General features: G+C 45.3%; 1 protein-coding gene across 1 annotated transcript in view; it reads right to left on the reverse strand.

Moving 5' to 3' along the window:
• FOCAD (focadhesin) overlaps positions 1 to 17,425 on the reverse strand; it is a 333,165-nt gene that overhangs the window by 121,088 nt on the left and 194,652 nt on the right. The window contains exons 19-20 of the mRNA XM_082243972.1: positions 3,801 to 3,933; positions 1,907 to 2,095 (exon numbers count right to left, since the gene is read on the reverse strand). Coding sequence (XP_082100098.1) covers positions 1,907 to 2,095; positions 3,801 to 3,933 — 322 coding nt within the window. The remainder of the gene's footprint in view (positions 1 to 1,906; positions 2,096 to 3,800; positions 3,934 to 17,425) is intronic.

Here is a 17,425-nt window from a genome sequence, read left to right on the forward strand (position 1 = left end):
GTTGTTCTCCCTCTAGGTCACAGCGTAAAAGCTTAGCCCAGTCGGTCAGAGTTTGCAACACGAGGGCAATAGTGAATACCGGCCTCAGTGCCGAACCAGCCAGAGTGTACATATTGCGGGCCACAGCCTCCGCTATTCCTGTCAGGCCAGGGACTCTTCAATTGGAATCATGGTTGCCTTGTTCAATCTGGAAACCGGAGGGTCCACCACTGGTGGCACAGTCAACTTCCTAATAAGGGACTCCTCATAGGTGTAACGCCTATTGAATTGCTTAGGGGCCCAAAAGGATGCTTTGGTCGTCCCAACACTTTAGCAACAATTCTGTCAAAATAAGCAGGGAATGAAACACCTTTGCCGCTCTGGGTGGCTTGTGAGTGCCAAAGGGACCATGCACCTCTGCCGCAGCTGCAGCTGTGTCCTCAATCTTCAAGGTCTCACACACAGAAAAAAAACAGTGCTTCCACCAGCTTCCGGTGTTTAGGAAGTGAAAAGATCCAGGAGTCCGCACCAGGGGATGAGGAGGGGCTCCCCACCGTTGAAATCGCCACCCACAGGGCTCCACTGTTATGGCCGCCGCTATTTCCAATGGCAAACCACTGCAAAATGGCTGCCAGACTACACAAACATGGCCGCCATGCATAGAAACACAGGCATAGAAACACAGGCAGGACGAAGGGCCCTGGCCCCCACACACCCATTCGTCCGGTCGCTGGCTGCACATCCCCTTGGCCCCCATCGCCAGCACAGCGCCCTGCCTCCACACCAAGAGGTGGACTAGACCACCTATACAGCCCCAGCATAAGTGGAGTGGGTGGTAGGGGACAGTAGAAAGGGGAGGTGCCTGATGGGAAGGAGGGGAACCCAGGGGTCCAACCGTCCCAAGGAGGGGCCCACGTCCACCCCAAAACCCTCCAGGGGGTGAGGGGGGACAACTACTCCCTATATTAGGAACCAGAGGGGAACCGCCCCAGACAGAAAACCTTGCCATCGAAATAGGGGGCTGTCGGACAGGAGGAACGCTGCAACTCAGGCCGAGACCCTGTCAGATGTGACCTCGCGAGGCATTTAACTCGCAGGCCAGCCCCCGTCCAGTGGGGCTTTGTAGCGGTAGACCTAGCGTGGAGCTGAGGTCTGTGTGTGATCGCTGACCAGACTGGGGTGACCATTGAATCTGGAATATCCAGCTCGTCGCCCAGTCCGGCAGTTGATTGTAGATCTCACAGGAAAAAAACAGGAGAAAATTTCTATCTAAAAAAGATGTTTGCCAGGACCAGAGATCCCAGCAAAGAACTAGGTCCTTACTCCTGACTAGGCAGAAAAAAAACTGAGTACCTATAGCAGGGAGAGGGAGTATACCGCTCCAAACAAAATAAGGTGAAAGAACCACCTTTCTCCTGCGCTCAGAAAACGAGGCTCCCCGACTGCTCTTCCCACAGGACTTTGCAAAAGGCGTCTCGGATGGATATGGTCTTGCTGCCCTAAAGGACTGGGGCAGTCCAACAATACTGCAAACAAAAAACACAAAAAAGGGCGCACCGACCTAGCGCATTATCCTCAATAATGGCTTTATTGTTGTAACATAAAAATGGCTACTCACAAACGCAGATGAAATCAATCATATCGGACTCAGAAACCTGAGTGTCAGAAGTAGTCCATACGAATGTCCATTGTCCTATTAGGATGACGGCTGACCTCAGAGGAGGCGTATGCCTCGAAAACGCGTTTTTTGTTTGCAGAGGGAGTATACCACCTGGGACTGCCCGTAGGCGTAGCCAGATTATTTTTCTGCCTAGTGTCCTAATCCTGTAGGGGGCAGTATAACCCAATGGTTATGAAGATCAGGAGCGGTGTCCGTCAATGAACGAAAGAGAAGATAAATGATGAGGCAGACTAAGAACATCATTACCTGCAAGTCCTGGTTTCAGACCAGGCTGTTTGTTCTTCTCATACATCCTCAGCATAAAGCTAGGAATTCCTGCAACTGTTTTGCCCTGGTCAGAACGCATTGTTCCACCCCGGAGGGCATTATGATATATGCCACGAGGCATACGACTCATTTCTTGCTTCACCAGAGACAAGAGGAACTCTTCATAGGCTAAAAAAAAAAAAAAAAAAGATTACATGCATCATTAGGAAAAGCAGTGGCTCTGAAGTGGGCCTTATACCATTAAAAGCTGTAAAAGAATATTCTTACTTTATTAATGTGATTTATAGATTAATCCGAATATTCAAATTGTTATTCAAAGCGCATTGAGCTTTTTTTCTTATTTAAATAAAAAGTGCAATGACCTCAGGGAATTTTTGTCATTTTTAAAAATGTAGGTCAATGGTAGTGGTAGGTTCTCTTTAAAGCTAGTGATACCAACCCCTCCTGAGACTGCTGGCAGAGGTGTCCTGGAATGTCTGTTTGTTTTTTTTTGGCTTTGGGCAGCCACAAATGTTCCCTTAACTATGCCAAGCTGCCCAACATTTGAGATGGTGAACTTTTAAACTCTTTTAGTCAGGTCCTGTGGCAAGTATAAACCTGGGATAATACTACAATTACTCTAGATAAAGAAGATTTCACAATTCTTCAATATGATTTGTTGATCAAGGTTAGCAGAATATGTTTGGAAATTTAAAGTGGTTGTAAATCCCAGACCTTAAGTATGAACAAAGCAAATACCTCTATAGTGTGTACGTGTCTCAATTAAGAGCAATAAGTGTAATTTCTGCCTGCTGCCTCCTTCCTCTACTATCTGAATGAATCACTTCTGACAAGTTTTCCCGACACCAAAAAAAATGGTCACAGGGGAGGGATCTCCAGCAGACTGACTGCCTCAGTTCTATTCCGGTTCGCTGCGTGAAGGGGGGTGTGTCTCTCCCATTCAATCAGCTCTAAGAAATCTCCACCCCCTTTTTTCTTATACAAGCTTTAAAATTCAGGACTTTGGATGTAGTGAAGAGAAGACTGTAGATAGATAGATAGATAGATAGATAGATAGATAGATAGATAGATAGATAGATAGATAGATAGATAGATAGATAGATAGATAGATAGACAGACAGACAGATCGACCGACCGACCGACCGACCGACAGACAGAAAGCAACTTCAACACATTTTTCTTGTATCTTTTTTTTCAAAAGGGAACGCTAACTGTGTTAAAGAATCAAAACAAAAGATATCATTACTATACAAGCCATTTCGTAATTTAAAATAATGAAAATGACCATTCAAGTGTAATCTGCAGCCAGCTGTGATTTCCTAAAACACGGGTACCTTGTATTGCAAAGATCTATACAATATTCATGTACAGAGCTCCCTTTGAAATATATTTTTCTGCTCAGCAGTTTTACTCTCATTACAACAATGGGACATCTCCTGTGACTTCTGAAGAAAGACAATCCCACTCAGGACACAAGAAGCTGCAGGAAGTAGAACGTAAGTAGAATCCATGTATGTTCTTCAATACAAATGGCTACAGGTTAGACTGCCATAGACCCTGCTAAAATTTTAGCAAAGCATATAGCTGACCAGTGGAAGACTGCTCTATTTTAAGCACAAGTGGAGTTATATTTTAATTTTAAACAGAACGAAAAGGCATTTTAAGGTTAGATGCAGCCCTCATTTTCCTATGTATCACTGCCTACAATAAAGTCAGTTTTAATGTGACTGTGATTCAATGGGCTGCGATGAACCCCCATGGGGATTGCTATGTGACCTCTGCAACTGTCAGAACAGTTTAAGAAATGGAATGCAAATTAGGGTAGATGAATTTATTTTTATTCCTTTGAATTAAGCAGAGAGACATTTCTTACCTGGTAACACAGGTGAAGGCGTTAGTGCCATTAGTTTTATATATGAGGAGCCAGGTACAGAAAGGTCCACTTCCTTTTCCTCTTCTTCTCCAGCCAAATCCGACTCATCTGGTGGGATTATCTCTGGCCTAGCCTAATTCAAACCAAATGAAGTGAATTGAAATGATGATCTGAACATATAAATGGATTTATTTTGTGTGAAAAGGAAACAGCTCTATGTTTTAAAGTTCAATCAATACAGTATTTAAAGTGTAAAAATTAAACCAAATAAAATGTGGTAAACATTTAACTAAAGTATGAATGTAAACATGCAAACACAAAGGTAATTAATCATCATGGAAACAGTGCCTAGGCATGCAGCAGTACAGTAATTAATAGCATGTTAGCACCATGGCTATCGCTGAATTCATTCCACAATGTGGTTGAATATAGATGCTGCCATATTGAATAATTATATACACAAAACCCCATCCAGACTGCCTGATTGTCTGCAACAGAAAAGCAAGCCTGGGCTTTGCTTACTTCCAGTGGATGATTGCAGTGGTGGTAGAGCAAGCAAAAGGAAGACAAATATAAAAGGGTCAGTGGAGTCCTGCATTTAAAAGGAACCTGCTGCTTTGCCCTACATGGGCAAAATATTGCTTCACTAAAAGCCATCAAGTCACAAGATTTATATGGAAGAAGTCAAAATTAATGGTTGCTCTGAAGTGCGACAACAAAATGGCAATATTTCTGCAATTTTTTAGCCTACTCTGCAACATTGTGGGTCTTGTTTCACACGTCACAGAATTATTTTGTACAAATAATGCAAACAGGCAGAAACATCATATAGAAAAGTATCTAAAGTGTCTGAAAATGTACTAGAAAATTGGCTACAGTAAGTCATTTTTAAAGGTAAATATACAATGGTACCAACTATATGGTGTATGGGAATCTTCTGCATAGCAGTGGCTTCATGATCAAGCAGAAGAAATACTGTATATCTTGGGTTCAAAGCATAACCAGGCACATGACAATATCTCTCCCCCACCAATCCTTGAACTCAGGACCAGAAGTTATTCATTATTTTTTAGCCATAGCTGTAATTGTAAAGCTCTACCCAAAAAGTGGAGACATTTTCCTAGAGGAAGTGAGAGTAAATCAGCCAAACAGGAGCAGAGTACTAACCCTTCCCCTCCATGTAACCACATTCAACATGAAGAGGAATCTTTCCAATGAGGACACAGACAACAATAAAACATCTAACACAGGCTTTAACACTTCCCTACTCTAACCTAAATAAATCAAAACGATCTGGCCAAAGTTGGGCTTTAGAGGCTTTTTCACACCAGATCTCCATGCTTCTCTCAGGAAAGGTTTTAAAGCACCCTCGGGATTTGGCACCTAAATCCATAGTAACAATCAATGCATTTTTGTACAAGTTACACATTGCAAGAATTGATTTGAACTATTTTACCTTCCCAAACTTTTAACTAAACTAGGGATGCACCGATCTGACTTTTTTGGTCCCGATCCCGATGCCGATCTTTTGCTTTGTGAAATCGCCGATCCCGAGTCCGATCCGGAAGTACTGTTTTGTGAGCTTATAACAAAATAATACTTCCGGATCGGTATCGGCAGATACCTTATAACATTGTGCATTTAAGAGGTTAAACTTCCCTCCTCTGGCAGACGAAACGAAAAGATACATTGTATGCATTGTGTTTACTTAATTGGGAGACTGACAGGCATTTGCAGGAGGCTCTTTTTTTTTTTCTCTTCTCCCTCACAGCTATGTAAAGAGCAAAACCGGATCGGCCCGTGGATCTGTTAATTTTATCGATCACCCGATCCAGCTATTATGGCCATATCGGCGCCGGTATCCGATCCTAATATCGGATCAGTGCATCCCTAAACTAAACATTCTACACGTCACACTCAGTGGCCTTCCTATAAAGAAAGTGTAAAACTGACCATACATTATACAATTTTCTTGTTCATTTTCCTTTAGATTTACCTTCAACTATGTAGTGCAAGGGCCTGTCTGATTACATACAAATTGAAAGTGTTTAGGTTTGACCTTACTTTATACGGTTTTGGTAAATCTAAAGAAAAGTTATACAAGAAAATTTTATAATGTATGGCCAGCCTAAGATTAATGACTTCACACAAAAGTCAGCATCTACAAAAAAAAAAACACAACTCCAATATCATGCTACACAGTACATGATGAAATAGTGACTAAACATATGGTAAGCACTCTTACAGTACTATCAGCATATGCTTTCATCAAAGGTGTACTTTAAAACCTGGACTTCTCATTAGATATGCATCACCTATAACATGCACACACAGATCCTAACCCAGCACTAACCTAGCTCAATTCTCCATCTGCATGCAATGAAAACTACTAGCAAAACCCATTTAGCATAACTGTATTTGGAAAAGTACTCTTTTATGAATACCACATGTAGGTTCTTCTCCATGTAATCATTTAATGTGTCAGTTATTTCTGAATTCAGCATACACATGTGCCAAGGAGAGCCTCACATAACATATTATATTACAGAATGCAGGGCTCCAAATGTGTTCCCACTGTGGTTTCCCTGGTAAAATGTGAACAGAACAAGTATATTTTGAAGATGATTTTATTTTGCTGCCTGCGTGTGGCTAAATGTTGACTGAACTATGGACTCATCTAGAATTTCTCTTATAGCCGAACAAAAGCCAAAAGAAACAACAGAGGAGCGTTAGTTATAAAACCCGCACCATAATGTACACTAGGAGAAACACTATAGCCACTTAATTAAGAGACATGTGATAAACCTGGTGCCCTGAACTAAACAATCTATGCAAAACAAAAATGCATGCAGTATAGCTTTGGGAAACACACTGGGAAATTCATAAAGAGTGTCAGACACTCTTTATACAGTTGTGCACCTAGGTTTACATACCCTGGCAGAATTTATGATTTCTTGGCAATTTGGAGAATATGAATGATAACAAAAATTTTTCCTTCACTCGTGGTTAGTGCTTGGCTAAAGCCATTTATTATTAATCAACTGTGTTTACTCTTTTTAAATTATAAGGACAACAGAAACTACCCAAATGACTGATCAAAAGTTTACATACCCTGGTGATTTTGGCGTGATAACATGCACACAAGTTGACATAAAGGGGTTTGAATGGCCATTAACCACTTCAATACAGGGCACTTTCACCCCCTTCCTGCCCAGGCCAATTTTCAGTTTTTAGCACTGTTGCATTTTGAATGACAATTGCGCGGTCATGCAACACTGTACCTAAACCAAATTTATGTCATTTTTTTCCACAAATAGAGCTTTCTTTTGGTAGTATTTGATCACTGCAAGGTTTTTCCTTTTTTGCTAAACAAATAAAAAAAAAGACCGAAAAGTTTGAAAAAAAAAAAAGTTTTTTTGTTAATGTTATACAATTTTGTGAATAGATACGTTTTTTCCTGCACTGATGAGGCTGCACTGACAGGCACTGATGGGGTGGCACTAATATACGGCGCTGATAGGCACTAATGTGGCACTGATATGCAGCATTGGTGGGCACTGATAGGCAGCACTACTGGGCACTGATAGGCGGCACTGATGGGTACTGATAGGTGGCACTGGTGGGCAATAATGGGCACTGGTGGGCGGCACTGATAGATGGCAATGATGGGCACTGGTGGGCAGCACTGATGGGGAGGGCACTGGCGGGCAGCACTGATGGGGAGGGCACTGGCAGGCTCCCTGAGCCCTGATGCCATCCCTGGTGGCCATGGTGGGCATCCCTGGAGTCATGGGTGGGCATCCCTGGTGGTTCTAGTGGCACCCCCCCCCCCGAGGGTCTGCACTGGTAATTAATGATCTGATTACCAGCACAGCCCCCCCCCCCGTCAGGAGAGCCGCAGATCGGCTCTCCTCTACTCGTGTCAGGCACGACCTAAGGAAAGCCGATCAACAGGTCTTACTGTGTACTATGTGACCAGCTGTGATTGGACACAGCTGGTCACATGGTAAAGAGTCTACGTCAAATTTCCGGTCCCTTCCCACCCCCCTCCTGCGGCCTTCAGGAACACTCACAGGTCCCAGAAGACAGCAGGACCATTCAGAAAGCTCAGCACGACTTGAGCATGCGCAGTAGGAAAGCGGCTGTGAAGCCTGAATGCTTCACTGTCGTTTCCCTTACTTACAATGCTGGCATCTGCACCTGAAGCCAATTGACAAATCGGGTCGGGGTTCCGACATCGCAGGATTCCTGGACAGGAAAGTGTCCTTATATTGAAAGTCAGCAGCTACAGTATATTTGTAGCTGCTGACTTTTCTTTTATTTTATTTATTTTACAGACTGGAGTTCCTCTTCAAGCTTAGATTAACGTTATACTTCATTTAAGGTGTATATACTGACAAAGTTGTTTTTTCCTAGCTTTGGATAGAGTGGGGAAGCAATAACACAACTGCTGGATGTTTATTGCTATCTGGTTCCCTGATGGGTAATTAACCCTCTTGATTTTACCTGGTGACCACTGTCCACATGAGTAATAGTGATGGGAAATCCAATGTTTTGTCACCAGAGCAGGAGGTGAGAGGAAATGTTCCAAAAGAGCCATCTGTTTGGGTGAAACTTTCTAAGAAAGAAACTCCACTAAAATTGGATAGGCTTCATCTTAATTCCTTTTGCATCTTCGGGACATGAAGTGAAGGGAAATCTCCCCAACCGAACAGACAGAAAAAATAAAATGACACAGGTTTCCTTACCTAAAACTAGAAAAAAATGGCTATACCAAAAACATTCAGAGCACATATTCTTTATTCTCCTAGCTGTTCATTACCTGGATTTACATTGCCACCAATTACAAAATTCTTTGTATTTCTGGCTATATTTTTCAAACGGCTTTGAGTTTTAGATCCTCCCGGAGCAACAAAGATGAGATCTGACAGTAACTGCAGTCGGATAAAAGGCAATGTCAGATGTAGTTTTTCATGTTCGTTCTGTTTATATGAGAAAATCGCTGTCAGGATTATCACTATACTGGTGTTCCAGAAGAGGAGAAGAGTAATAATGTCAGAGTTGAAGGACAATAACAAGAATAGAAAGTCAAGCTAAGTATCATGCCCAGATCTAGGGGGGTGGTGGGGTGGGCTGCACCCCACAAGATTTCAGTTGTACCCCCACCTTACCTTCCCCTTTCCCTCCATCTGGGACACTGTGCCCAGCCTCTGAGCCCATCCCTGCACTGCACATAGCCAGGACCGCCGATATCAGAAGTGTACAGGGAGGGTGATTGAGGTGGCGGGGCGGGCAATTACAGAACCAATTCTCGATCTCTCTCTAGCAAGTAAAAGCCAGCTTCTCCTCTGCTCCCTTTAGCTGGCTTTTAGCTGCTGCAGGGAAAGCCACACAGAGGATAAGAGGATACTCTATGAGGACAGAGTAGCTGTATGAACAAAGCCACAGTTCCAAATTTGATAGGTATGCAAGTGTGGGTGAGTGACTTTGAATGCACAGTGTCTGTATTTGGGATCATACACCTGCATTTACACACCTGTCAGATCAGGATCTGTGGCTGTGTTTGTAGGCAGTAGGGATGAGCTTCGAGTTTGAGTCGAAGCCAAGTTCGACTCGAACATCGGCCGTTCGATTGTTCGTCGAATGACGAAAAATGCGCTTCTTTGCCGGAAATTTGAGTGCCCATAAAGCACTGCATGTGCGCAGAGCGTGCAGTACGTTATGGGATTGGCCAAAGCATGCAACCTGACCTCCATGCTTTGGCCAATGAAATCATCTGTGCCACGATTGGACAAAAGGCAGGCTGCCTTTAGCCAATCATGGCTCAGGGGCTAAGTACATGCCCCACACTATATAAGGCTGCTCGCGCAGCCGCAGCGTGTAGTGTGATTGTGCAGGCAAGGGGACAGGGAGAGGAACGGGTTTGAGGCGCACTGGGTAACTCTGCTGGCAGCTGGGAAGGATGCAGGACAGGGTTCAGTGTTGCAGCTTGTTTTGCCACCATGCCTCCAAAAAGCTGGTGCTGGTTCTGCCACATCTGGCTACTCCCCCACCTCCTCCATGTCATCTTCTGCTCAATTGTCCTCTGAGGCAGCAGTGCTCCCTAAGCATTCAAGGGCCTACGCAAGCAGTCAGGTAAAAAGATGCCATGCAGTGCTTCAGTTGGTCTGTCTAGGGGATAGGAGACATACCGGGGCAGAAATTCTGTCAGCTCTGCCGGGGCAGGCTCAGAGATGGTTGACCCCACTACAGCTTGAGCCAGGAATGGTTGTATGCGACAATGGCACCAACCTTCTCTCTGCCCTCCGTCAGGGACACTTGACACATGTTCCATGCTTGGCACATGTCCTGAATCTGGTGGTGCAGCGTTTCTTGACCAGATACCCGGGCTTCCAAGATCTCCTGAGGCAGGCTAGAAAAGTCTGTGGCCATTTCCGGTGTTCATACAATGCCAGTGCTCACTTATCTGACGTTCAACGAGAATTCAACCTGCCCTCCAACCGCCTCATTTGTGACATGCCCACCAGGTGGAACTCAACCCTGGCAATGCTGCAGCGGCTGCACGTGCAGCAGAGGGCCATTAATGAGTACCTGTTTGAGTATGGCACAAGGACAGGGTCAGGGGAACTTGGCTTTGTTTTGCCACGCCAAAGGCTTTTGATAAAGGATGCATGCATCGTCCTCTCACCATTTGAAGAGGCAACAACAGGGTTCATACACATTTTTACCAATAAAATTCCATGACCTTTCCATGACTTCACGTAAATATTCATGACCTAAAGTTTCATGAAATGTCTATGTATACATGTTAAATAAGAAGAAAATCCATGTCACACCCAGCATATTTTTACTAAAATAAATGACAATCTTTGTAATGTACAGTACCTCTGCAGTTAGGGTTTCATTTCTGGATACAGCGCGACTCAAAATGGTGCCTTGTTTTACAGTGGATGAGATGGAAGCACCACTGCCGCAGCTGGGAGCGGGTGTCACTTCAGGCGCACGGGTGAAAAAGCTGAGAACTCTGATGTAGGGGGGACTCTGGTGACAAGAGACCACTTTCCACACAGTGAATGCACTAAGGAAGGGAGGGGGGGGTCCTGATATAAGGAGGAACCTTTATAACAGTGCCCGATTACATCAGTGACCCCCCCCCCCTCAGACTGGCCGGGCAGCACTGTCACTGACCTCCTCTTAGGTGCACCATGCTCTGGTTTTATCCTGTAGTCTCCTCTCCCCAGTCCACACATGTCTGACTTCTCCTGTGATCCCCATCCCGACAGCACTCCCACTTTTGACTCCTCTCCAGAACCCCTCAGAGACTGCAGACATGATAAAAGACAAGAGATGGTCAGAGATTACGGACATGATAGAAGAGATGGTTAGAGGCTGTGGACATGGTACAGGAGGTGGTCAGAGGCTGTGGACAAGGTACAGGAGATTTTAAAAGGCTGTGGACATGGTACAGGAGGTGGTTGGAGGCTGCGGACATGGTACAGGAGGTGGTTGGAGGCTGCAGACATGATACAGGAGGTGGTAAAAGGCTGTGGACATGGTACAGGAGGTGGTCAGAGGATGCGGACATGGTACAAGAGATTTTCAAAGGCTGCAGACATGGTACAGGAGATGGTCAAAGGCTGCGGACATGGTAGAAGAGAAGGTCAGAGACTGCGGACATGGTAGAAGAGATGGTCAGAGACTGCGGACATGGGGGATGGAGAGCACAGGGGGAGGGGGGGAACTGGAGAGCACTGTCTGGGGGGAACAGGAAATCACTGAGGGGGGAGCCAGGGAGGTGGAGAGCACTGGGGGAGCCAGACTAAGAGCACGGAGGGGGCTAAGAGCAGGGGGGAGGTAAAGAGCACTGGGGGGGGGGGTTAATAGCACTGAGGGGGGCCAGCAAAGGAAGTTGTATAGGAGGGGGATGGGGCAGCTGCATATAGATGAATTGAACTTTCCATATTCCTAGTGCAGCTTCTGAGGAGGAGGCGTAACAAGCATTCAGCGACATGAGGCATGAGGAATATGGAAAGTTCAATTCATCTCTATGCAGCTGTCCCATCCCATCCCCCTCCTCAGGCACTCTCACTGACCTTCTTCCTGCCACTGCAGCTGCCTTATTCACACGGAGATGCGGGCGGCCCGACGGACACCAGCCTGACACCCCCCCCCCCGTGCCGAGATGCGGGCGGCTCGGCCCTGACACCCCCCAGTGTACGCACCCCCCCCCCCCCGCTGGTACGCCCCTGAGAGCGGGACAGTAGGTGCACTATTTCTCAGTTTCAGGTTTCAGCGGATCAATCCGCCGCAGAGTTCCCAGCCTGTCACAGTCTATTCATATTGAAGAGACCAGTGACCAGGCTTCAGCTGTGCAGTGCACTGCGGTAGATTTATCTGCCTAAACCCGAAACAGAGAAAAAACAGTCCACTTACTGTCCCCCGCTCCCACAGAATACAGGGGGCCCGGAGACAAAATTAAATAGTTGCACAACACAATTCCATGACTTTTCCAAAACTTAGTGGGTTTACTCATTTTCCAGGACTTTTCCAGGCCTGGAAAGTGTCATGTCAAAATCCCATGACTTTTCCAGGATTTTCATGACCGTACGAACCCTGTCAACAAGGATGGTGAGCCGGGATGATGCATGCATCAGTGACACTATCCCTCTAGTCTACCTGCTGGAGCACAGGCAGGACAGGGCACTTGAGCAGAACAGCGGGAGGAAGAGGAGGACTTCTTTTACTCACTTCCTTTACTGCCGCCTTTATGCAGATATCATCCCTGCAGGGACACAAAACACACAGGAGGAAGAGGAGGATTGCAGCAACATGGATGTAGAGGATAGCATACAGCAGTCTTCAAGGGACAGTTTTGATTCTCCAGAAACCCCAGGAATTGTAAGTGGTTGGGGAGAGGTTGCTCCTGCTGACAATGTCATCCTTAGTAACCCAGAGGGCTCAGAAGCTCATGCCTCCTCCAACTTACATTGTATGGGCTCCCTAATTCTGCAAAGCCTGCAAAAGGACCCGAGGATTTGTGCTATCAAAGAGAGGGATAATTACTGGTTGGCAAGCCTTCTTGATCCATGTTACAAGGGTAAAGTTGTAGAGCTCATCCTGCCTTCACAGAGGGAGCAGAGGATGAAACATCTTGAGAAGGCCTTTAAAAAAAAATTGTGTACCACCTTTGCAGACACTGGGAGGTTGACATTCTCTGGACGTGTTTCTGAGGCATCTTCCAGCCAAAGGATGAGCGGCGGAGAAGGCGGCCGGCTGACCGATGCCTTTAAACAGTTCTTTAATCCTCAGCAGCACCCAGGGCTGTTAGGTTTAAGCAACCATCGGCAGCATCTCCATCATATGGTGCGTGGTTATCTAAGCGCAAGAGCAGATTTGGAGACCTTTCCAGCTAAGCATCTACTGGGTTATTGTGTCTTGAGGATGGACCACTGGCCAGAACTAGCTCAATATGCAATGGAGCTACTGGCCCGTCCTGTTCACAGCGTGCTTTCCGAACGGACGTTCATTGCTGCTGGAGGTTTTGTGATGGACAAAAGAGTGCGTCTGTCCACAGACTCTGTTGACCAGCTGACTTTTATCAGAATGAAAACAACAAGAGAAGGGCGCAACGACCTTGTGCATTACCACTTAAAGGTTTATTAAAATCAAAGAAGGGTAGCGTACAATATACTCACAAACGTAGCATATGAACAAGCATATAGGAAATGGGCACCGCTCGCTTTCAGGACACTTCTCTACTGCTGGATAGCGTGATGGCGTCCTCAAAACCTGATGTAGCTTACGCGTTTCGAGGGAGGACCCTCTTCCTCAGAGTGGCGATTTTTGGCTCTGAGGAAGAGGGTCCCATCTCGAAACGCGTAAGCCACATCAGGTTTTGAGGACGTCATCACGCTATCCAGCAGTAGAGAAGTGTCCAGGAAGCGAGCGGTGCCCATTTCCTATATGCTTGTTCATATGCTACGTTTGTGAGTATATTGTACGCTACCCTTCTTTGATTTTAATAAACTTTTAAGTGCACAAGGTCGGTGCGCCCTTCTCTTGTTGTTTTCGTGTAGTGCCTTTTGGATACCCTTGGTCCTGATGGGGGCAGCAAGACCACTTCATTTGTGTCATAAAACCGCCTAGAAGATTCACCTTCCCGCATACCACTTGAGCGCAGGAGAGATATTGTTGTTTTTTTATCAAAATGAACCAGTCCTGGATCAACAAGAGCTATCAAGCCCCTGATGCTGATGTAACTGATTGTATTTGCTAGGGGTCTGCAATCCCTTGAAGACTGCATATGCTGCCTATCCTATTCCTCTACCTTGATTCTGCTATCTTCCAACAATGTTTTTGGTTTAGGTTATCACCAACCCCCAATGCCAAATTTTTCTGCACTTGTATGACGGGTGCATACAATTTAAATGTCGTATGTAATTTTTAACAGCAGGCCCTGTCCCTGTGCCCTGTGCCCAGCAAGAGTAACAGTAAAGGTTACGGTGTTCAGGCACAACCAAAGGCACAATTTTTGGCACCTGTATGACAAGTACATGCGATTTCAAAATTGTATGGAATTCTTACCAGCACTTGATCTTTGCCAATTTCAAATTGCCGTTCCTGCGCCCAGCAAGAGTAACTGCGAGGGGTTGCGGTGTTCAGGCACCACCAACACCCAATTTTTTTTGCACCTCTATGACAACTGACAAGTACATGCGATTTCAAATTTGTATGGAATTCTTACCAGCAGGTCCCGTTCCTGCGCCCAGCAAGAGTAACTGTGAGGGGTTGGTTATGGTGTTAAGGCATCACCAACAGCAAAGGCCCAATTTTTGGCACCTGTATGACAAGTACATGCAATTTCAAATGTATGGAATTCTTACCAGCAGGTCCCGTTCCTGCGCCCAGCAAGAGTAACTGTGAAGGGTTGGTTATGGTGTTCAGGCACCTCCAACAACAAAGGCCAAATTTTTGGCACCTGTATGACTAGTACATGCGATTTCAAATTTGTTTGGAATTCTTTCCAGCATGTCCCCTTCCTGCACCTAGCAAGAGTAACTGTGAGGGGTTACGGTGTTTAGGCACCACCAACACCAAAAGGCACAATTTCAGTTTCAGTTCCTGCTGATACTAACCTTCAAGGTCGCCATCACTCCAGCTGGTTTGCATAGCCACCACCCAAACTTGGCCACGTCAGATGACAGCACAGCGATAAGAACACTGACAAGAACACATACAACACTTGATGTTTGCCAATTTCAAATCTGTATGGAATTCTTACCAGCATGTCCAGTTCCTGCCCCCAGCAAGTGTAACTGTGAGGGGTTACGGTGTTCAGGCACCACCAACACCAAAAGCCCAATATTTATGCACCTGTATGACAAGTACATGCGATTTAAAAATTTGTATGCATTTTTTTAGCAGCCGGGCCCATTCCTGCGCCCAGCAATAGTAACTGTAAGGGGTTACAGTATTCAGGCACCAACAACAACCAAGGCCCAATTTTTCTGCACCTGTATGACAAGTACATGCCATTTGAAATTTGTATGTATACACCCTGTTCCAAATTATTATGCAAATGATATTTTTCTCATTTACCTAAATTATTGTTGTAAATAACAGTCAGCATAATTCTCATGGTTTGAACTATTAAGAGTACAATTCACATTTTTTTGAACAAACCTCCTTATGATAACAGTATTTTTTTAAATTAAAAACTTACAATGCACTGTTCCAAATTATTACGCACAGTAAGTTTCAAAACACTTTATCGGTTGTAAAGAACTGAAAATTGTCATTTGTTGTGTTTGCCGCATATTTACTGAAATCAAAAGCTATTTCAATCAAACTTATAACACAATTTTAACAGGTCACGTTACATGTAACATGGGACCCCTTATTTGATAGCAGCTTCACAAGTCTTGCATCCATTGAACTTGTGAGTTTTTGGACAGTTTCTGCTTGAATTTGTTTGCAAGATGTCAGAATAGCCTCCCAGAGCTGCTGTTTGGATGTAAACTGCCTCCCACCCTCATAGATCTTTTGCTTGAGGATGCTCCAAAGGTTCTCAATAGAATTGAGGTCAGGGGAGGATGGAGGCAACACCATGACTTTCTCTCCTTTTATCCCCATAGCAGCCATTGATGCAGAGGTATTCTTTGCAGCATGAGATGGTGCATTGTCATGCATGAAGATGATTTTATTACGGAAAGCATAGTTCTTCCTTCTGTACCAGGGAAGAAAGTGGTCAGTCAGAAACTCCACATACTTTGCAGAGGTCATCTTTACACCTTCAGGGGCCCACCAGCTCTCTTCCCATGATTCCAGCCCAAAACATGACTCCACCACTGCCTTGCTGACGTTGCAGCCTTGTTGGAACAGGGTGGCCGTTCACCAACCATCCACTACTCCATCCATCTGGACCATCCAGGGTTGCACGGCACTCATCAGTGAACAGGACTGTTTGAAAATTAGTCTTCATGTATTTTTCTGCCTAATGCAGCCGTTTCTGCTTGTGAGCATTGGTTAGTGTTGGCCGAATAGAAAGTTTATGCACAGTTGCAAGACTCTGGAAGACTCTACAGAGGCACCAGCAGCTTCAAATATATGTTTCCTGCTATGTAATGGTATTTTAGCAGCTGCTCTCTTGATCCAATGCACCAGGCACATTCAGGGGACCCCACAGGCACGATATTTGAAGAAATTTTTCATTTTTATAGTTTCACTTTAAGCCTCCTTAAAATCAGTAAATCACTTATACACCAGACTCACTGACTCCCCCGACCGTACTCCTCCCACGTTTACTACTAAGTGGGAACAAGATCTAGGGTCCGCCACAGATGTTGAAGATTGGTCCAAAATCTGGCAATCAACGAAGACGGCCTCACAAAATATAGTAGCCTCGGAAACGAACTACAAAGTGCTGATGCAATGGTATTTAGTACCCGCACGCATTGCAAAATCTTCACCCTCCTACTCTGCAACATGCTTTCGGGGTTGCCTGGAGACGGGCACACACTTGCACATTTGGTGGACTTGTCCATTGGTGCAAAAGTTTTGGCAGGCCGTCTTCCATATTCTCTCCACCCTGATGGACGTTCCGATCTCGTCTGACCCCCTACTGGCTCTCTTGAATGTAAAACCGGATAATGTGTCCAAATTCCGCCACAAACTGTTCCTACAGGTCACAACAGCGGCTAAAGAAACAATTGCGAAAGCGTGGAAATCCCCACACCTGCCGTTGACTGAAGTGAAACACCGAATCACCAACGCTATGATTCACGCCAAAATCTATGCTGTTTTGACGGATACAGTCGAGAAGTATGATAGAATCTGGCAACCTTGGGTTGACAATTTTCTTCCCCCCAATTTTGATAGCTCCCTATTGCTGCCCTGAACCAAACCTGGGGACCCAATACCCCCACTCCTTATGTACTGTCCCCCCCCCCCCCCGGCGATCCTTCCCCTTCCTCCCTCTTTCTACCCCTCCCCCTTTTATCCTTGTCCCCTCTTGTTACCCCCTTCTCCCTGTTCCCCCCCCCCCCCTGCCCTGCTTCCTTCCTTCTGCATACATATGTTGTAGCACCTACAACGTCTGAGTTTATTCTACCTTGTCATTTTAACTA

This window comes from Pelophylax lessonae, assembly GCF_965119305.1.
Source record: "Pelophylax lessonae genome assembly, chromosome: 1".
Taxonomy (NCBI): domain Eukaryota; kingdom Metazoa; phylum Chordata; class Amphibia; order Anura; family Ranidae; genus Pelophylax; species Pelophylax lessonae.